The following is a 22,838-nucleotide window of genomic DNA, read 5'->3' as shown; positions in this document are numbered from 1 at the left end:
CTTGATACTGTTCACAGAGAAGAAAACCCTTATAGAAAAAACCAAACCAACTCTGGGTAAATTTGGTTCAATTCACAAAGAGCGAAAGAATCACACATTTTTTCTTTATTAATAATCAGTTAAATACTTTTCTCACATTTTAATGTACATCCCTTTTAAACTTAAGGTCTAGAGCAGAGATGGGCAGAATGCATTATCAATAGTCATGTCAGCATTTAGTAAAACAACCAATATGAGCATTAATAAATTATTAATATGTATAAAAATTATTTTACTTTTGTTTTTAAACCAAAATAAATCATTATTTCATTCAATACAGCAAAGAACAAATTGATTTTGTGTGCTGTTGTGAGTCATTTTGTGTATTTTTGTTGTCATTTTGGGTGTTTTTGATGTGAATTAGTGTATTTTGTCGTCCTTTTGTGTATTTTTTCTGGAATTGAGTATTTCTTGTGTATTCTTGTCATTTTTAACATTTTCAAGCAATTTTCTAATCATGGTGTGTGTTTTTCCAAGTAATTTTGTGTGTTTTATTGGTCCTTTTGTGTATTTTGTAGGCCAAACAATTAAAATGTCCAAAAACCATAAAAAGCATCTCCGGACAAATGTGTTCATCGAGTAGAAGACTTCTTGTTCTTTTTCTTTTTCTTTTCGATGGTCTCGTAAGTGTCGTCAGTTTTAGACGTCAAGCCCTGCGATGCACAAAAACACACACAAAAAAAAAAACGTAGTCATGATAATTGTGTTGAACTATTATTTTTGGCTAAATGTGAATGTGAGCTTTTAAAAGAAATAAAAAAAGGAGAAGTAGTCTCACTGCATAGATGCCTTCCCCTGCAGACTGCCTCTGTGGGGCCAAAACAAAGAGATACACAATATAGCTTTATAGTTTATATTAAAACTTGATCTAAAATGATTAAAAAGTGAGCAAAAACTAAACAAAGGAAGCCGTGTGTGTCTTAAAAACAAAGTGGTGGAAAGTGTGAGTGTGTGTACGCAGTTTTATAATAGGGGCTCGGTTGGCGAACAGGAAATAGAAGAAGCTGAGAGAACACAAACCACAGCAGGTAAACAATTCAAATGAATTTCACAGGACACAAGCTCTTAACTTGTGATTTTACCTCAAGGGCTTTTCTTTTTGAACGTGTCTGTTGGAATAAAAATCAGTCAAGTTTAGTTCACAATGAACCTTTAACAATCAAAGTCAAACTTAACTGAAGCAAAGTGTAGAAATAAATGAATAATGATTGAAATTCTCCTCCTTATTGGTTTTGATGATAATAACCCAAACGTCTGGAAAACAGATTTTATTTAGAATTGTCAAAGATTAATAAGTGTCAAGTGAAGTTTATTAATTAAACAGAAACAAAGGGATCACTGACTAATCATATAATATGTGATGATAAAATGTGTTATAGTGGGGGCCATATGCATCTGTGTCCTGTAGGTTTAATCATTTACTTTACTTTATACACATTTTATTCAAATTTTTTGGCATTACTTTTTATTAGTATAATTACTTTTATTGTTTATTAACGTATTGTATTTATTCTCCAATATTAGTTTCAGATCTGACTTTATTAGTGAGGATACAAGAGGCAAATCCATTCTTTGGCTTTAATATGTTTGTACTTTTTGATTTTCTTCCAAAACTTATGAATAAATGAATGAATGCCTTTATTGTTATTGTACACATGTATGATCTTTTAACAACTCTTTCAGCTTACTAAAATAATTTCCAACTTCTTAAACTTTATCAAACATTTTAACGTTTCAGCCATTGCAACTTAACATTTTTCAACATTCTTCTGCTTTTTTACAACGTTTTACAACTTTATTTGGACTTTTTCCAAATACTTCAACCCATCTCAATATTCTTGTGCTTATTTCTGCTTTCTTCAGCTTTTTTTCTCCACATTTTTCAGCTTATTTCTTTTACTTTCAATGCTTTTCCAACATTTTGTTTAACTTTCTTCTGCGTTTTTTCAACTTTTTACAACTTTACTTTGATTTTTTCCACTTACTCCAACCCATCTTCATCTTATTTCTGCTTTCTTTAGCTTTGTTCCCCCACCTTTTTCAGCATATTTCTACTTTCAGTACTTTTCCAACATGTTGTAGCCTATATCTGCGTTCTTCAACACAATGTTTCTACATTTTCCATCACATCTTCTGCATTATTTTATAGAGGATTCAGCTGTAAAATTCAGCACATGCATCCTTACGCATTTTCTTTAGTTATTATTCAGTTTGATTTAATTTTTTTTTAAATCACATTGCTTATACTTTTCCACTCCAAAATGTCAATTCCATAGTTCCTATGAATACATTTTAAAAGTATATCTCATGACGGGGTGAGTTAATATCAAAATCATTGTCTAATTTTCTAATTAATGGCCGTGTTCTGTTACCAATCAAACTGTAAAGTATCAGATCAGATGTGAAAACATTAATAAATATAGTCAAAATACCAAATAAACTCCAAACAATAATGTAATAATAATAAAAAAATATTGCCCAGTATATTAACCTTTTTAGACCTCTATCAAGAAATGTTCCTCGACTGTAAATTAATTTTTTTTCTAAAATATATATATATATAAATATACATATAAAAAAACATATACAATTTAAAATTAAGGCTAAAAAATAAACACGATTATTCTTTGACATGAGGAAAAATTATATAAATACAAAGTACACAAAAATCAATATTAAAAAACAATGAAAATATTGAATACAATATTGATTAAAAATCAAAAAAGAAATACAAAATGTGTTGTGATGTTTATTAGCTAGTGATATGTGTGTTGTACCAGCTCGTCTTACCCTCACTAGGCAGTATGACACGGTGAGAATGATGCCGTACAGCAGCATAATCCCGTCTAGGATGTAACACATACTCATGGCCACTGACACACAAACACACACACATTGCAGAAAACAACACTTTGAACCATATACAGTAGATATCCTGACAGTTTGATTCAAATCTGCTAACTCACTTTCACTGAAGCACGAATCATCGATCATAATGATGAGAGTCAGAGGAGATTCATCACTGTTGGTGAAATGTGGAGCTCTGTGAGCAAATGAGAGGAAGTCAGGGGCTCTCTGTCCGATTCCAGGCAGTGAAACCACACACACACACACACACACACACACACCTGACAGATAGACCTGTGATTAACACTCTGCCAGTTTAAAATGTGAACAGATAGAACATATAGTGGATTTACAGTGGATATTTGGTTAAGTTAAAAAAGTCACTTCAAGTAACAGGAAATGTTAGTTTTTTACAATCACACATTAGAATAAACATGTTAGAGATTGATATATAACGACGGCCTGAATTGTTACACAAAAAAAAAAGGCAATAAAACCTGAAATGTAATAACTGATCAATAATGTAATGAAAGTGCTGAGCACGAAATGTAATTAAAAGAATATAATAAAATCAAAAATATTACAACTGGTCAGTAATGTAACAAAATGCTGAGCCCAAAACTCAAAAACGTTTTTTTATATATTTATATGAAAGAAAGAAAAAAAGTTACCAAAAATGTCAAGCTTCTCAAAAAGGCTTTAATTATACATATTGTATACTAGGCTTGGGCAATATATCGAGTTTTCTATTTTGGCGATATAGAAAATTACATTATCAACTAAAACAATATATTTTTTGAGATTTGTATATCGTATATCACCATTTTGAAAAATAGACATAGGAATTTTGGTCATATTGCCCAGCTCTAATATATACATAAACACACACATAAATATTTGCGTACGATACTACTCCCTACATTGAAGCAATAAGCCCTTTAATCCATAAATCATTGACTCACTCTATGATGTAATAAACTTATTACACTATTACGGGAATAAATGTTTTCCCTGCCCCATAATGTAATGACGATGGGGAAAAAGCTATTTTTTCGAGTTTAGTTACATTTCAGGTTGTTTTTACATAATCAGGGTCAAACAAAACACCAATTTATTATTCCTTTTTTTGGTAAAAACCAACATTTCATAAGAAATGACCCACAGAGCGTTGTTAGGAATAAATGTTTTTAATGTTGGAAAAGGTCTAAGTCACTATTCAAGCTACAGTTACAAAAACATTTTTACATTTTTTCTGTTTTTTTTACAAGCCACTTATTTTCCAAAGTAAAAACATTTTTAAAATTGCATCATTATAACTTAGGCACCATAAAAGTGATTAAAAAAAAAAAAAGAACCAAGTTATTATAAAAAGTTTTGGAGCCTTGAAGTAAGTTTATGCATTAAAGACAATCGTCTGCATTTCGGTCGCCCACGTGAAACTTCAAACATGCAGGACTTGGTATTTGGATTTAAAGGGGCTTTAAACCCTCCTGTGACCCTCAAATGTTACCCACACATTTTATCCTTGGGGTTAATTTGACCCCAGCACTTGAACGCACCATAAAATATTTAGGAGCTAAACCAAACTTGTGTATCAGGCACTTTATGCTTGTCTTTAATTACACAAAAAAGTGTATCATTAAAAACAACATGGGGTCAAATTGACTCCGAGGGATACCGATGCGTACACTATGCATATAGAACACTGAAAACATCACGTTATAGTCCCTGTAAAATTAGGAAAAGTCATGAAATTCGAAGCTAAGTCAACGTTGCCAGGCATTTTCTTAGAGGTGTAAAAAATGTAATGGGGTCAAATTGACCCCAGCACTTGAAAGCACCTATAATATTTAGAGTTAAAATATATCTACTAAATTTGTGTATCAGGAACTTTATACTTGTCTGTAATTACAAAAACGTATGATTAAAAACAGACTAGGGTCAAATTGACTCCAAGGGACACCGATGCGTGCGTACGCTATGTTTAATATGTACAATAAGTTGCCGCAAAATTAGAAAAAGTCATGAAATTCGAAGTTAAAAGAACGTTGCCACGCATTTTCTTAGAGGTGTTAAAAATGTAATGGGGTCAAATTGACCCTAAGGATAACAGGAGGGTTAACCAAAAATATAATGTGGTGAAATTGACCCTAAGGATAACAGGAGGGTTAACCGAAGATGTAATGGAGTCAAATTGACCCTAAGGGTAACAGGAGGGTTAACCTAAGATGTAATGGAGTCAAATTGACCCTAAGGATAACAGGAGGGTTATACCAAAGATGTAATGGAGTCAAATTGACCCTAAGGATAACAGGAGGGTGAACCAAAATGTAATGGGGTCAAACTGACCCTAAGGATAACAGGAGGGTTAACCAAAATGTAATGGGGTCAAATTGACCCTAAGGACAACAGGAGGGTTGAAAGCACACTGGCTACAGGAGAAGAGACAGTCAGTGATGTTGTGGCCCCGTGGAGGAAGAACGAAGCGGCTCTAGTCACAGTGTCGGCCAAATTTCTACATTTGGGGGTGTAAGTGTAAGGCTGAGAAACAAAGAGACTCAGGTTTGAGCTGATGACATGAGGCGGTGAGAGGAGTTACAATCGCTCGTCTAGTTTGGCAAAGAAAACCTCAGGATGTCGCCGGATAGTCCAACCCACTACCACTGCTGCTACCATCACGACGCTGTGTGTGTGTGTACACTGTTTACAAAGTGGTGACCCTATTTACAATCGGTGCTACATCGTCATCGGGATCAATAAAAAACGTTTGCGTGCCAACCTGGATCACAAACTGAAGTTCATTAGAAAAAAGCACACCATTAGTATTGTGATTTTTAACACATTAATCAGAATATCAGACTGTGTGTGTTTGTGTGTGTGTGTGTGTAGAACATCAAACTTGTTTAAAATCATTAAAAATGACCTTCTTTACAGTAACTAAACCCCTTATATATATTTAATATTAAGTAGTGCTGTTGATTGATCCTATTTAAACGTATCTTTTTACAACAGCATTCTGCTAATTATGTTTTATTGATTTTATTTGTCATGGTTTTATTATTGCTTTTATCTGTACATTTTTTTGCCCCAGTTTCTGTAGCATTTTCAGATTGCTAAATGTAAAGTGCTTTACAAATTAAAGTTGTTATAATTATTATAATCCTGGTCCAACTCTAAACATTTTAGTCAAAGTATTTCAATTTGTCGTATTTAGTTGTAAAATGTGAGAATGACTGCCCTCTATGGGTTGAAACCCATTCATTACAATTGAATTTTGCTAATGGCTGGAAAATGAGATTCTGTGACGTCATTGGACCATCGTGCGTCACTGTTGGCTCCGCCCCTTTTATAAGAACTATCACCTCTGGACTCTGCAATCAATGGCGAATTGAGAGAATTGTGAATAGAGGCATAGTGACTTAAGTAGCTAGTTAGCATAGCATAGACTGTTCTTTAGAGATTTTATAGTAAAGACTGGGCGTGTCTTAACTGCTCCCGGAGCTCCGCCCATAATCAATGCATTTTTTTTAGCCGGTGTTCAACCCATAGAGGGCAGTCACTCTGATATTTTACAACTAAAAATGCTAAATTTAAATGCTTTGACTAAACTGTGAAGAGTGGCACTAGTATCAATAAACTACATTACTTCATACCTAATCATATATGTATGTATTCAGCAGAAAAAGCAGCAGGTTTAAAGGTTTATTTACACTTTAAGAGTGTGATCATCAATGATGTTGAGCAACAACCAAACCCGTCTGCCTGGACTATGACTCACAAAGCCGTCATTTCACTGTAAGTCTAATTCTGAGTCTGAGTCTAAATCCAAAAGGCGCGCACATACACACACATACACACTTGAAAAAAGACTATCACCTTAATGTTTGTTTCTTCCATTAACAAGATTTCTGTAGCAGATGCTTTAGTTTGAAACATTCCTCCATCTTTGATGTACATTCACTTATTGTGTTCAGCACGTCAGGACACACGAGACAATCTCAGGTCCAAACACACACATTCATTTCTACGGTCCATTTAACAGGGGTGTCAAACTCAGTTTAGTTCAGGGGCCAAATACGGACCAGTTCATTCTGGGCCGCAGATTTTAGGAAGAAAACTTTGTTTCGTATAATAGTTTTTAGAGCATGTAAGGTGAAAGTGTCATTCCCATGATCTACACTTACATTTACTTGATTTTGTGACCCATTTTTATCTAATTTGGGGAAATTCTGGAGAAATTTTGTTTGAGGAAAATTGTAATATATACATAACGTGAATATGAGTCAGGTTTTCACTGTCATTTTTACTTTCTCTTTCCTGCGGGCCGAATTGGATGCTCTGAAGGGCCAGATTTGGCCCCCGGGCCTTGAGTTTGACACGCCTGATTTAGAGTCTCCTTTAAGCACAACACACACGTTTTATGAACTGTTGGATGAAAAAAAAGAACAATAAAAAAACAAAAAAAAAAAAACATGAAAAAACAAACTCGAACCCAACACTTGTTTGCAGTAACAGTCATCAGTGATTGATTAGTAAGCCTGATTCACATCTGTACCAATCACACACCAGTATGTGCCACAAAGACATCAGCTTTAGAGTCTACTGATGATTTTTTTTGTTGAAATGGTGGACGACATTGACTCAGGAGGAATATTTAGCAAAAAAAAAAAAAAAAAAAAAAAAAAACTCTTATTTTCCTGCTTCAGCTGTGAGACTGGCAGTGAATTCAATGTTTTTGGTCAAAACCTAAAGCTGCATTTTCAGATTTTTCGAAGCACACAGTTCTTCAGAGTAGTAGAAAAAATTAAGAATGTACGGTAGGTCCTTTTTTAACCTCCTACAGTCACATATAAAAAGGCTTTTTCATACATAATGCTGCTACATTCTGTAAGGAAGAAAAAAAAAATCAATTCCTCTTGAATTGGGGGCAAAGCTGAGCTCCAATGGCCTCGTTTTTAAAAACAAAGAGAGGAAGTGGCGACAGCGTTCAGTGCCCCAGCTCGCGCTGCTTTTCACGAGTAAAGTAGTCCAGTGGTTACAGCAGTTGAAGAGTAGAAATGCTGTTTAGAAAAATGGCTGAAAACAGGCAAAGGCATTTGTTTAATCCCAGGGTTTAGACAATCATTGAGCCCGGTTGGATTTCAGAGTCCAAAAGTTAAAAAAAAACTCCTCCAATAAGTCCCACTGCTAAAAAAAAAAAGAGAAGGAAAAAGGAGGGATGGAACCAGACGATGTTCACACAGACGTCTCCGACTGCAGCCTCATCACAAACTTGTGACTCTTGGGGTCGATGAACTCCTCCTGCAGCCTGAGGAAGGGCAGTGGCGTTACCGTGACGACCAGGGAGAAGTCCATGCGCCGCAGAGAAAAGACCAGACCCTGACGCAGGGAGGAGGTCACGGGCTCCTCGCTGACCAGCGTCCACTGGCGGCCCCTGCCGTTCTGCTGCTGGTACTGCATGGTGGGGCCCGGGCTCAGGTAACGCTCCAGGAAGGCCTGAAGAGGGAGGTTAAAACAGCCAAACATCATGTTATGTTATGTAATGTTTATTTCATCATTTTAATTCCAAAAGGTAAAAGAAAATGAACAAAAAATGAAACAATTAAGAAAGCAACACAAATAGACAAAAATCATTTCGTCAATAACTGTGCCTGAAAAGGAGCAGAATGAAGTTTACAATGATTCAATTCCTGCCCATTATATTTCTGTACCTGTCGTCATCATCATGATGGATTTTAGTATTGTAAACTTCAAGCACAGTTTACAGCAAAACATACTTGTTGAAATTAGTTTTAGTGCTTACAATTCCTAATTTAATCCCTAGGTAAAGTCCAATTTGCAATGCTTTAAGAACATTTTAATATTTCTGTCATCACAAGAGAAAAAAAAATACAATGAGATTACGTAGATTTAATGAATCTAAGTCTCACTTTACATGAGGATTACAATGACAATGACAATGTTTTTTTTGTTTTTATTTATTTGTCTCTCCCCCTCCTTTTTCATTAAAAAATGACAGTTATATTTTTCTTTTAATTTTTTTTTACAAAAACTATATTATCAAAAAAAACTAAAACCACAGGAATCCCAGTTAGTGTGTTGTACAAATAATAACCATAGGAAAAAAGTGATTTAAAAATAAATAAAAAATAAATCTACCTATTTTTTTTTAAGTACCATAAAAAGGTTTATAAACACAACTGCCCTTGAATTTAACATAATATAACAAACCATTTTGATCAATAATCCATAATATATATATATAATTTTTTAATAAAAGGTTTGTTTAACATTCACCTTTATGATTAATAAAAATAAATATGGACTATCTAAACAATCAACACACAAGAATATGTCAGAATAACTATATATATATATAAATAAACATCAACTCTGTCCTCATCTGACACACTCTGATAGAGCTCTGGAGGAATGATGTGTCTGGCAGTGAAGATAATATAAATCACCGATCAGCATCAAATCTAATAATACAATAAAAGTAAACATGTCTTCTAAAGCAGTGATTCTCAACTGGTGGGTCGGGACCCAAAGGTGGGTCGCGGACAGCAGGTCAAAACCAAATTAATACTTAATGTTTATTGTGTTGGGCTTGTCTTTTATCTTGAAATAAACTTTTCTTTTGACAGGTATGCTGTAAAATCCATGTTGCACAGGATAATATATGGATTTATATTTCAAAATGATTATATATGTGTGTTTTCAACAGCCATTTTTGAAAAGCTAACTGTAGTTGGTTGAATTCTGGGTCGCAATTTAATGACCGTGGCAAAATATGGGTCTTAGGGTGAGACCAGTTGAGAACCCCTGTTCTAAAGTATCTTCATCGACATAAAAACGTGAAGTTGTAGCAGAGATATGTAACTATTAACTGCAGCAGAGGGAACGGGTGGTGCTCTCACCTTGGGTGTCATGTTATGCGTGATGCAGAACTGCAGGTGTGTGAGGATGCTCTCCATGCTGTGGAAGGCCTGCTGACGGGTGGTCCTCAGGTATTTCTGCATGGCCCGGGCCATCGGGGCAAAGATGGCCTGAGCTGCCTCCCTGGGATCCATCACCTCTCTGGGGTGTTTAGGAGACGATGCCACCTCCTCCTCGTGGAGACGCTTAATGTGTGTGAACGCTTCCTCTACAGCTACAACCAGCCTGGAGGAACAACAGCACAACAGGGTGAGAACACGCAGTGCATTCACAACAGAACAAACCACACGTCTACGGATTCACATTTGGACATTTCTTTCTCATGACCGACAACTGACGCTTATTAACCGATTAATAACCGTTAAAAGGGCCTCTTTCTGCATTTTTCCATGTCCGTTAATCAAATTCTGTTTGTTTCCTTACTTTTATGACTTCATTGACTATTAAACTTCCCAAAATCCTGCCAAATATGCTAAATAGGGTTAATAAAGTCAACTACTGTTATTAATTTTATGATTTATATGCTTCAGATGACACTACGGAAGCCGGGAACTCCAATCAAAGTCGCAGGTCTGCCGTAAAACATTATGAAAAGCTCATATGCAGATGAAAAGCACCAGAATAATGAGGTTTTAGCATGTTTTGGCATGTTTAACGTAAACATCACCTCACACTGACGACATGCCGTGTTAAACCACAGCTGTGTGCCAACAACGCGTCACAGCCTGTTGTTTATATGGAAGAATACAGCATGGAAAAGGGAGTGATTAATTTGTTTTGCCATTTGACGATTGAGAAACCTTTAACTATCACCCCCCAGTGAATCACCCCGTAATCAGCCGTATGACATATTCATTTACTAAACATTCAGTCACCTGTTTTCAGGGAATTAATGGCGTGTAAATGCGTCATATTGGCCCAAAACATGCATGTGAGGAATTTCCATGTCATATTGGGGCCTGATTTAAAGAAAAATGAGCACACTGAAAATATGGGCACACCTGGATTTTTCCCAAAATTACACAATTTCTCCCAGATATTATGGGATTTACAAATGTTTTTGGTATACATATGTGTTTATTCCCTTTATGTGCATTGATAAAACACAAAAAAAGCAGAAGAAAAAAGGTAAAATTCACAAAATTTTACACAAAATTAAAAACATGGACCAGACAAAATTGTTGGCACGCTTTTTAAAACTGTGGCTAAATCATTTTATAGCAAACAAGAATTCTGGCTTTTTTTGCAACTATTTCTGGGAGAAATGGTGTATTTTCTGGAAAGATTCCAGGGGCGCAAATACTTTCGTCAATGACTATAAGTAGCTAAATATATATATATATTTATATATATATAAAATAAACCGTTAATTAATGGGTCAAAGTTCTTGTTATCAGCCCCCGCCAGATTGGTTGTCATTATAACTCACAACCTTTTCCTAAATCTAACTTAGATGTATACATAAGAAACATTATCACATCAGAATATAAAATTATTAACTATCTAACATTTTCTAAGACAAGCTGTCCCCTTTAAAGATACCTTGAACAGAGTAAAGAAAAACAAGGGCAATAACTCTGGAAAAAATAATTACGTACTTCCAATTTTCGAACTCCATCAATGTATTGATACCCTGAAGCCACACATCGAATTTAGTTATCCTATCTTAACAGTTTGTTAAGTCCTAATATGAAAGTCTTGATTAAATCCCAGTGGCTGGTGTCTGACCTGGCTTTGCGTTTGCGAACCCTGCGCTCCATCTCAGCCTCCTCGTAGTAAAACTCATTGTGCGAGTTGTCTCTCCTTCGAGCTGCAGCCGCTATCATAGCGCGGGACTGACCTGTGGAGTTGTTCGTTGGGTTTTCTGCCAGAAAAAAGCACAAGTAGGAGGATTCAGTGGATCACATATTTGTGCATTTATTGAATAGTCACATTGTTTGGAGTTAAACGTGTTAAATTTAAAGCCGCTGGTGACAATCCTAATTTTATTTAATTTTATAATTTTTTATTTTTCTGTATTTTTCTTCAAACAATCACACAAAGTTTACAAAAGGTGGCATACAACACAATTTGACAGATAGAATAATAAAGTAAATAGATGCCTGTGGTCTTTAAAACAAAACTCCTACAGAATTAAAATAAATAAATGAACACTTTTTTTAATGACACAAAAAACACAGTGTGTAGGCCTCAGAGATCAATAAATCAAACGTTCCAATAAACACTTTTTTTTATTAACACACAAACAAATGTTCGAGGTTGAAATCGCCGCTTGCAAGATTATTTTTCACTCCATTACAAACACGGTATTTGCTGATAAATGGTCATGTGACCTTGGAAAAGTTTCCCACATTGCATTGTGGGATTGGGAATCCCGTAGAATGCAAAGATGTTTGACGTTACAATTTTGATATTTAAAAGTGGACAGTGATTTTCTTGCTCTTTTTTTTTATGGCTGTGATATGACCATATTCAGGTGTTTCCATAGAAACCCACAAAATCAAGAGAACATTTCTATTTGTTTACCCTATACAGTATATATTATTATACATTTGTTTGTTTGCTATTTGTAAAATTGTATTTTGGTATATGTTGACAGTGAATTTGTGGTTTTGAAATCATTTGTAAGACTTTGTACGGTGAAATTAAGAGATTATGTTGTTAATTATTATAATGGAAAGCTAGTTAATTAAAAAAAAAAGGGGTTCATGGCTAGGGGGTGGGATTAAATAAGTATGTACTTCTTCCCACTACTTTTCGGAAATGTAAACTGAATTGTGAAATTGTGTTGAGAATCTTTTTGTTTTCTTTGCTTGTTAATATATTCTGTTTACATGTTCAAAATAAATAAAAAAATCTAATCGTAATCTAAGTACTAAATTAAAAAATAAAATAAAATCAACAGTTATTATTAACCAGAATGCAAGGTGGCGGTGATTCGCTTGATGCCATTTTTGCTCTTTTTTATGGCTGTGATATGACCATATTCGGGTATTTCTATGGAAACCCACAAAATCAACATTGTTTTTAATCCCTGAAAACACCAAAAATGTGTCAAGAAGTCACTTTGCAGTGTGTTTGGTTTCCAACTGGCATCAGCAGTGAATGAGAACAACTTTTGGATGAAATACAGTTTAATAAAAAGTTAGGGACTGACGCCAGCAGCTTTAATGTATCCACTTTAACGTTGACATGTTTATTAAAGGCTGTATTTACCATCGAGGGAGTAAACCTTAAAGCCAGTCATTTTCTTTGACAGGATGGACTTTGGAAGATTAAGTAGAGCAGGGTTATAGACGGGAAAGTCGCTGTAGTAACGGTCCAACACCCAAACAGCAGCACGCTGGATACTGGAACACAAATAATTAGTCATCAGTGTGACACACAAACGAGTTCATAAACCAGACATTAAATTAATCCAACTGTTTCAGTCATAATCATGTTCTAACTCAGGGGTGTCCAAAAATTTTAGTTCTGGGGCCAAATACAGAGCAGTTTATCTTAAGTGGGCGGCAGATTATAGGTGGGACAATTATTAATTTTCTTTAGTTTGCATTTCCACGTATGAATAAATTATAAAGTATGTACGGCACTGATAATATCAAAGCAATAAGTCACAGATATTAGTCCCTGCAGGATCTTCACTTTCAATTTATTTTTATTTGATTTTGTGACCCACTTTTAACTAATTTAGGGACATTTTGAGGAATAATTTAAAGAAAATTACAGGATTTTGGAAAAATTTAGAGTTCTTTTAATAATATTGTGGAGTTCCATTAAATTTGTGTATTAATTTGATGATATCTACAACTGAATTAGTTTGTAATTTACACAATGATTTATTTGTGGTTTCTCCAACTTTTTTGCTTGCTGCCAGGGGCCAAATTGGATTCTCTAAAGGGCCGGATTTGGACACCGGGCCATGAGTTTGACACACGTGGACTAACTAATGTTATTAAGGCCCAGTTAAAAATAAAAAATAAAAAAAAAAAAAAATCACATTTTTTTAAAAAACACCCAAAAGTTAGAATTAATTTTGATACATCTAACAATACCTTAGCTGTTTTATATATTTAAAAAACTAATTTATTTAGATTTTCCTAACTCATTATGAATGAATGCATTAGGGTCATTCCATGTAATTTCAATACATTTTCAGGACATCCCACACACTTTGGTCAAAAAAATTATTCCGTGATTATTCAATTAACACTGCACATCTAGTTTTAATGAATGAATACTATTTTAAATATGGCCATACCCTCCTCACTAAATTGGCCATATCTCAAAAAGTATTTATCCGATCAAACAAAAAATTTACAGTGTGTTTATCGAATAATAACGGAACAAAATTGCAGAATATTTTGAGACCAAAGTGCGGTGATTATTTGTTGAAAGGACATGAAATGCATTCATTCGTAATGAGTTAGGAAACCTAAATACTAGCATTCAATGTGTTGTGTGCATTTTTCTATAAAACAGCTACGTGAAATAATTAAATAAATTCCTTAATTTAATTGCAATAACACAACATGCATTGCTGTCGTTAAAAGACTGCACCTCATGTTAGTGTTGACCTTCGACAGCATGTTCAGACAAAGTGAAAAAATAAAAGAAAATACATGAGATAATTGTTAGATGCATCAACATTACTTGTAACTTTAGGGTTTAAAAAAAGAAAAAGTGAAAATGTTTACTGGTCCATAATAACATCCCATTAATTGATATTTCAGGTCAAAAGTTGGGTTTAATCTGACTTTAATCTGTCATCGACATGCTTGCTGAATCATTGTGACCAACCTGAGGTGGCCCACGTTGTAGAACTTGCTGGTTCCGTCTGTGCTGCGGACCACCTTCAGGCAGAAAGCCGGCTGCAGGTGTCGCACCTCCAGCAGCACCAGAGCCAGGTACTGGATGAAGAGCAGGGCGTCGACCAGCGAAGCAGCGTACTCCACAATCCCCCTGTAGTCCTTCTCTCGGGGCTCCAACACCCGCACACCATAGAAGAGCCAGTAGGACGCCACGAACAGGAACACCAGCACCATCAGCAGGCAGCGGAACACAAAGAACCGTGGGAGAGTGGCGCTGGGGGGGCGGAGGAACAGAGCCCAGGAGGAGATGAGGAGGACCAGGAGTTTGAAGGCCAGGGACACGTAGAGGCCTTCGCAGGGTGTGCCGCAGGGCTCCAGCACGTCCCGCCACAGGACCTGAGGGAGGATGAGGAAGGCTAATGGCGTCACCAGGGCGAAGAAGCTCAGGCAGCCACCCAGTATGGGCCCCACGAAACGCTTGCATTCCAGTGGCGTCGACTCCTCCAGGTCTTTGGTGAGACGCGTCAGGTCCTCGTTTGAGATGCTGTGCTCGGAGGTGCCGGTGACGACTGTGGTGGTCTCGCCCCAGTTATCATCCTGTGGGAAACACACAAAATAATTACAATATTATCTTCTGATACAAAAATGACTGACTACATTAAATAGATCAATAGTTCTCAGTACCCCCCTTCTCTTATCTCTGATTCCAAGTACCCCCTTTGTCCGACTACAACATTTTACAGGGTTCCCACACTTTTTTCACTATGATTTTTCAAAACTTTTCCAGAACGTTTCCATTTTGCAATATCTTTTAAATAATGATGCATCAGCTATTGAATGTAACATTAAACATCAACTAAGTGCTACCATGTTTAATTATAAGATTACTATTTTAATCAGCAGACAGTAGCTGGGTTTCCAGTACCCTTGGAAATAAGCAAAATCTAAATAGTTCAATAAAAACTGGTAATGGAAACACCTGTATTTAGAGAAAACTCAAATATCGCTAAATCGCTTTAATGAGGAGGAATTTCAAATGTTTTGATATTGAAAAGTGTTGCAAAAGCACTATGGAAACACTTTTTCTACAAATACATGTCACATCACATGACCACTTCTCTCTGACAAAACATGATGCGTTAAGTGTGGACAGAAGAGGAGACCCAGACATTTCTTAGCATGATACTTCAAAATGATTAGATGTGAAGGAATGCAGAGTTCTAAGGAGGTTCTGAGCGTCCATCATCCTGCAGCGAAGACTCGCAGGATGAGATTTCACCAGAGTTACCAGGCTCCAAAACAACTTTCAATAGAAACACGTTCAAAGTGCATTTATACTTTGTCAACATTTAGAAATACCGCTTTTATTTTGTGAAAATCTGTAATTGAAACCCAGCTACTTTAATCCAAAGCGACGCACAAAACATAGTGTTAGGGTTAAAGGACATGTTTAACATCCCATAATAGTAGCAAAGGTTGGATTTTTAACATTAAAATTAAATATTTTCAAAACAGTCAAATTATTCCATGACTTTTCAAGACTGGAAAATCGTTTTTTTCAAATTCCATAACTTTTCCAGGAATTTCATGACCAGGGGACCCTGATTTTCCTCAGAATACGATGAAAAAAACTACTACAGACTCATTAAAATTATAGAATGTATGAGTGAAACACATTTGAAATAATCTCGTTTTGTAAATAAGTGGAATAAAACAGTATTTTCAGCTCATCTTCTAATCAAGATCATTATTATGATTATCTTTTTTTTTTTTTTTACTAAAAACCACATATTTTTAATGCTTAGCAAAGCTCAAACTGATAAATAAATATGAATAAATAACATATTTGAAACATTGTGAGATTAATAATTTACAATGTGCATTTCACACATCTAGAAATAATGCAGTACTGTTTTTTCTCTCAGACTGACAGATAAAAAAATTGAAAAGAAAAAGAAAAAAATTAAGAAGAAATTGAAAATTAAATAAAGCAAAAAAAAAAAACTTTAAAAAAAAATGAAAAAATTCAAATAAATGAATCCAAATTAAAAAATAATAATAATAATAAAAAAAAAAACACACACACAAATGACTGAACCAAAGCAGATACTAACTGGTATGAGAAAAATCAGACCTTGTAACAGTTGTCGGATTAAAACCCTTTTAAGCAGACAAACTTAAATATTTAGCTGGATATTTAGCTTCTTTATTTACTGTGTTGGTGAGTGTTCAAACCTCCTCATACTCATTTCTCCACGTGTAACATTTGTTTGGTGAAGATGATTCATTTATAAGTGTAAATGTGATTCAAAGGAATATGTTATGTTTAAGTGGACACTAAAAAAAGTGTGCTTGTTCCATGTTTTACCATAAGTCAAGTCAAAGTCACCAAATAAGAGTTAAAATAATCTATACATCACAAGTCCCTGAAGTCTGGATATCAACAGCAGAGCAAGAGATACACTTTCATTCCCGTGCTGACTCATCTAAACTCACCCTGTCATCACCACGGGTCGACTCAGCATCCAGCAGTGGTTCTCCAGGCGTGTGTATCGTGACAGACTTGTCTCCACGGCTGCTGCCATCACGGCTCTTAGAGCGATGGCGGTCCCTCCTCTCTCTGCGGATCAGACACAACAACAGTCAACGTTCATCCAAAATATGAAATCTCTATGAAAGAAAAGAAAATATCAGCACTAGTGAAAGAAAGGACACAAGTCTGTTACTGTCCACATACAGCAGCTCCGTTACGTTAGTTTCTCCCTCAGTTGCAACAAACTGACAAGAACTGACTTTTGCTAATAAGTCAATCTGACGCTTGGAAAACAATGTGAATATTTCAGCAGAGATATCAAAGTTTGTGTTTGAAGGGCCAGAATAAATGTTTCTTGTGATCAACTTCTGCTGCCGTTGGTAGCACTCGGTATTGAAACGTGGAAAACATATTTTCACTACTACTACTTATTTTCGTAAATGTCTAGAATCCTACTTTTTCAAACACGTCAATCATCAGTCACTGGGTTATTTGGATACTACTTGGACCATAACACCATAAAATGAAACTTATAAGTGATGAGCTGAAACAACCACCGACTAAAGCTGGGAGATATGAACTACAATTCATATCTCCCTATTTTTTCTCAAATATAAGATATATTGCCAATACATATATATATATATATATATATATATATATATATATATATATATATATATATATATATATATATATATATATATATATATATATACACCTTTTTGGACATGGAATTAATGTAATAACTTGATATTTACCCTGACAGAATGAAATGAAATAAAATTGATAGACTAATAAAATTGCTTCACCAATAAAACATGAACCATTCCAGCACTAAAGAACAGCTTGTCATTCAGTGTGAGGTCGACCTGCTTCACTCACCTGTGTTTGCGGGAGCTTCTGGAATGGGACGACTTGTATGAGTAACCCGAGTACTGTGACTCGTTGTCCATGTCGCGGGTCGTCTGTGAGCGGGTCTTACTAGCCCCTCCTCCTCCTCCTCCTCCTCCACCTCCCGCCGAGCTGCGCTGCTCGCCGACTCCTCCCAGGTGGCTTTTACGCTCAGAGATGGACTTGGCGGAGAGCGCGAGGGGCAGTTTGAGCAGGTCAACCTTGCTCCTGAGGGAATCTATCTTGGAGGCCGACAAGGAGGGGAGCAGGAAAAAGGGGGTGGGAATGTATAGGGAGGAGGAGAGGAGGGTTGGGAGAGGACGATGGGCGGCAGTGACGGCTCAGGGGAGGCCTGTGAGGGACAAGAAGAGAGCGTATTGTACAATATCAATCTTTATATGTTTTTTTTCAAATACAGTCAGACCATGAAAAACCATTGTAGGTCAAATTTGCAGATGCAAAATGCCACACAGGCACATTTATTAACAATCAGTTGCACAATGTGTGTCACTATTTCTCAAACGGGGGTACGTGTATCCCTAGGGGTACAAGATGGCACGACGGGGTCCTTGAGAGCAAGAAAGTGGAAAATTAACAAACAAAAGCATAAGAATATTAGATTTTATTATTTTTATTTTTTGTTAAAAATGATAATTAGAATAATATTGATAGAAATTATATTGATTAGAACATGAACTGAAAATACAAGCGTGAGTCTTAGTCCCACACCAGGAAAGAGATGACAGGAAATTATAAAACCTATAGAAATAAATCTATTCAGGAGGAAAAACTGTATCATTTGACTTATTTATAAAGTGAGACTCTTTAAAATGTGTGTTATCACTTATTTATCTGAGCAAAACCAGGGTACTTGGATTTAAAAATGAGAGATGCTCTTTATATTTGTTTTTGTGGCGTATCTTATGTTGAAAGCAGGTTTAACCTTGACGCTGTTAATAAAGTTGTATACAGTGGATTCATGTTTAATATTATATTTAGAAAATTACAGTTTTTTTTTTTTTTTTTTTACATTAAACCTGTCCGTGGGGCAAAAAAGGTTGTGGGATCGCTGCTCTAAGGGACAGCACGTGTGAGTGAGTTCTGTAGTGTGACTTGTTTAGGTGCTGTTCTGAGAAGTAATGAAAGCAGTGACTAAAACAATTATTTTGATATTATATATATATATATCAAGACAATATTGTCATTTTCTATATCACCAAAATAGAAAAATCCATATATCTTGAATCTCGATATATTGATTTATTTCTGTTGTTCCACTGTGTATTTTTTTCTCCTTTTGTGTCTTTTTGCTGTCCTTTTGTTTACGTATTTCTGTTGTTCTTTTCTGTATTTCTCTGTTTATTTGTACATTTTCGTAGGTTTTTCTTGCATCAGCAAATGTAACCCATAATTGTCTTTCTAAGACTTTATTTTGAATTAAAACTATCAAGATTTATATTGTATATCGCCATTTTGAGAAAAATATTGAGATATGACGCACATGAATTTTGGTCCATATCGCCCAGCCCTAATATAATTATACACTCCATGTAATCCACTCTACATTCATCTGTCCACACATACACGAGTAAATACACACCTATTTACATATTTTTCCCTTTAACACTTATGCTTCGAGAAGATACATATTATATTTATTCATTTCCACAAGCAGACTGTTCCATCCACACACAAATGCTTTTTTTTTGTTGTCCGTGCGCGCAGCTAGCAAAAGTTCATTTTGTTCCGTAAGTTATAAGTCTGAGCCTTTTCAATAAATGGTTTCTGCATATTTTAAAACTGCGGTCAGGATTTCTTGATGCTAGCTGTGAATAGAACAGACAATACACATCAGGTTTCATATTTCTCTCTGTGCTGTGCCTGAAGCTGCTCTCCAAAATCCACAATCCATTAGAAACGAGGCTTGTTCTATGATGCTGCAGCAGTATAAATCAAAAACCTACCATCATGTATAAACAATGCTCGTTCAGAACGTGCAATTAAAATAAATTCCCAAAAAACTCGACGAACTAAGACCGTTGTGCGTTTTTTTTTTTTAATTGTACCCCCACAAGGGGCCTCTTCAGGGAGAGAAACCTCCTGTTGGAGGAAATGTGGATCAGATAAGGCTGGGCACTATCACATTTTCTGGGCTTGTCCAAAAATTACATCCTTCTGGATCCGGCTCAGGAATAGTATCGAGAGAGAAAGTTATTGGTGTGGCCATACCACATGATTACAGTCACTTTTAAAGTTAAACAGTTGGAAAAAACTCAAAATTATTACAAAACCCTTCATTTTTTCTCAACTCATGACATAATAGTTCCCTTATCTAAATTGAAATTGGTCACAAGATCAAGGAAATTTAAAGTGAAGACCCTGTTGGGATTGATATCTGTCACTTACTGCTCGGGTGTTGTCGGTTTCTTACATATTTTGTATATCTGTACACGTAGAAGAAGTGCAAACTAGGGCACAATAATGCTGAAATTACTCGCGTCGGAACATAAAATCTGTGGCACACTTGTTGTCAAACTGCTACATTTTTGGCCCCTGAACTAAAATGAGTTTGACACCCCTAATCTATTGGCTGCTGCAAAGAAATAGGTTCCTAAAAAATGGCTTTGTGACAACATTCCCACTAATGATGACTGGATTTGTATCATTCAATATGTAATGTTAAAACTAGGGGTGAGAACCTCTGGGTACCTCATGATACGATACGCGATACAAAGCTCACGATGACAATTATCTCACGATATGAAGATCCTGCGATTATCGATATATTGGTCAAAAATCAATCTACGATAATCTGTGACATAACAAGAAAAAAAAAAAGATTCAGAGATATAAAATAAATTTTATTTTTTCACTTAAAGACAATGAATTGAACAGTGACACTATTTTAGTGGAACATTTCTGTAAATAAGTGTCAACATACTAATGTAAACAAATAAGTGACACTATTGTAGTGCAATATTCCAGTAAACAATATATTGGTTCCTTCAACAAACAGTGACAACATTTCTGTGAAGACCTACCTATACATTTGAGTGAAAAAGCAGAAAAGTTTTTAAGAAAAAAAAAAAAATATATATATATATATATATATATATATATATATAAATAAAAGAAAATCGATACTTAACGCGAGCATATCGATCATCGATCATGTGAAAAAATATCGAGACATCGTCACACTCCTAGTTAAAACATACATGTGCTGTAAGATTACATGACAAATTTGAACGGTTTTGGAGACCATGGAGGTTTATTTCAGCACCGTAGTCAGTTTTATGATCCCGCATCCCTAATCTACTGAAAAATAAGAACAATGTTTTTTTATTGCTTGTTTGTTTATTGACTTAATTATGAAACAACAATTTATGCTTATATGTTGTTTTGTTGACACTGTATACACATTCAAAAACTTGGGACTGAAACATGTAATGTCGTATTATATTTGTACCTTCATAAGGGCCCTATAAAATCTGCGTTAACGGAATCATGGACGGAATCACAGAATCGACCAATAAAAATGTTTAAACGCTTTAATCATCTTCACCTGCTCAGTGTTCGAACTGTTATGCCTGGCTAACTAAGAATAACTCAGTCCGTGCTGTAATTTAGTTCTTTTTATTCCAGCTTTTTGTCTCGTAGGTTCACATTCACAGTCAAGCAAGCTTCAGTGGGAACTTCCGGTTTACAAAATAAAAGTCCGTTGGAGCAACGTTATTAGAATGTTACATTCTAACATCTCATCAGAGCTACAGTAAAATGCATTTTGAAATAATGAAAAAAAATAACTACTGAAACACAATAATGAAAACAATCAAAGTTCATACTTTATTTTTTTTTTTTTTTAATTAAGCAATGAAAAATGTAATATTTTTTTCTATTTAGAGAGTGCATGGATTATTAGCCAGAACATTGTTTTGTTTTGTTGTTTTCCTAAAAAAGATGTTTTGTTTTCTTTAGTTTTTTAACTTCAGTGTATTGCATGGTGTTACTTTCATCCTGACTATGGGGACAAAAGTAACAAAGTGCAACATCTAGTCAATCTCAAATTCCACATTACACATAAGTGTAAATTAAATTAGGTTAATTTAAACTAAATTGATCAGAACTTAATTAATAAACCTGATCAGATTCAGTAAACCATTGATCCCTGAGAGGAAATCAGGTGACATTAATGCTGTTCTCATACGTCTTTATATGACATGTAAATAATTAAAAAGGAGAAGTCAGAATAATCCATGACACTACAACTTATATCTACCTTTTAATTGTGTGTACTTTATTTTGGTCATACATTTTTGTTTAATTATGAGTTTATTTATTTATTATAATTTATTTTGTTTCCTCACAGGAGTTAAAAACTAATAATTTCTTTAAAAAATTATAAATATTTCTAAAAAAAAAACAGAATTTAAAAAATTAAAGTGGAAAAAACGGAATTTGGAAAAAAATAAAATGGATTTTATAGGGCCCTACTTCATAAGCTGATCCTCTCAGAGTCAGTATAACTAACCCCTTGATATCAGAAAGAATTAGTCCTTGGAGTCACGGGGTAATTGATGAACAGGAAGGGGTGCTGTGGGGTCCATATAAACTGCATTAATAATTAATATGTAGTTACTCTGAGACCGTTCTGTTCCCCAAAACCCTGAACAAAATAACCCTGTGTCCGCATCTGACCAGCAACCCTAAAGCTTAACTCCGTCTCATTTATCAAAACCACCACAACAATAATGACTAACAGGCATTCAGAAATG

At 35.1% G+C, this 22,838-nt stretch overlaps 2 protein-coding genes across 2 annotated transcripts; both read right to left on the bottom strand.

Moving 5' to 3' along the window:
• Positions 1-187: 187 nt before the first annotated feature.
• On the bottom strand, positions 188-3,227 carry LOC114479689 (high affinity immunoglobulin epsilon receptor subunit gamma-like). The gene is made up of 5 exons (XM_028473507.1): positions 3,006-3,227; positions 2,830-2,912; positions 1,122-1,148; positions 818-847; positions 188-692 (listed from the first exon to the last, which is right to left on the bottom strand). The coding sequence occupies exons 1-5, from the start codon at positions 3,031-3,033 to the stop codon at positions 612-614; spliced, it is 249 nt and encodes an 82-aa protein (XP_028329308.1). The 5' UTR covers positions 3,034-3,227; the 3' UTR covers positions 188-611.
• Positions 3,228-4,159: 932 nt separating this feature from the next.
• LOC114479772 (vang-like protein 2) lies at positions 4,160-18,402 on the bottom strand. The gene is made up of 7 exons (XM_028473622.1): positions 18,055-18,402; positions 17,133-17,256; positions 14,626-15,233; positions 13,042-13,175; positions 11,554-11,689; positions 9,807-10,050; positions 4,160-8,382 (listed from the first exon to the last, which is right to left on the bottom strand). The coding sequence occupies exons 1-7, from the start codon at positions 18,123-18,125 to the stop codon at positions 8,122-8,124; spliced, it is 1,578 nt and encodes a 525-aa protein (XP_028329423.1). The 5' UTR covers positions 18,126-18,402; the 3' UTR covers positions 4,160-8,121.
• Positions 18,403-22,838: the final 4,436 nt, after the last annotated feature.

The sequence above is a fragment of the Gouania willdenowi genome, chromosome 17, assembly GCF_900634775.1.
Source record: "Gouania willdenowi chromosome 17, fGouWil2.1, whole genome shotgun sequence".
Taxonomy (NCBI): Eukaryota; Metazoa; Chordata; class Actinopteri; order Blenniiformes; family Gobiesocidae; genus Gouania; species Gouania willdenowi.
Note: the sequence above shows the minus strand (reverse complement) of the source record. Positions and strands in the feature narration are given on the sequence as shown.

What these genes read in the sequence shown, in the direction of transcription:
- LOC114479689 (XM_028473507.1), bottom strand. Translation starts at nt 3,033, where the DNA reads ATGATCGATGATTCGTGCTTCAGTGAAA. An exon ending in TGATTCGTGCTTCAGTGAAA is followed by an intron (nt 2,913 to 3,005) that starts GTGAGTTAGCAG and finishes TTTGTGTGTCAG; the next exon opens with TGGCCATGAGTATGTGTTAC. An exon ending in CAGGGGAAGGCATCTATGCA is followed by an intron (nt 693 to 817) that starts GTGAGACTACTT and finishes TGTGCATCGCAG; the next exon opens with GGCTTGACGTCTAAAACTGA.
- LOC114479772 (XM_028473622.1), bottom strand. Translation starts at nt 18,125, where the DNA reads ATGGACAACGAGTCACAGTACTCGGGTTACTCATACAAGTCGTCCCAT. An exon ending in AGAAGCTCCCGCAAACACAG is followed by an intron (nt 17,257 to 18,054) that starts GTGAGTGAAGCA and finishes TCTGATCCGCAG; the next exon opens with AGAGAGGAGGGACCGCCATC. An exon ending in CGCATAACATGACACCCAAG is followed by an intron (nt 8,383 to 9,806) that starts GTGAGAGCACCA and finishes CTCCCTCTTCAG; the next exon opens with GCCTTCCTGGAGCGTTACCT.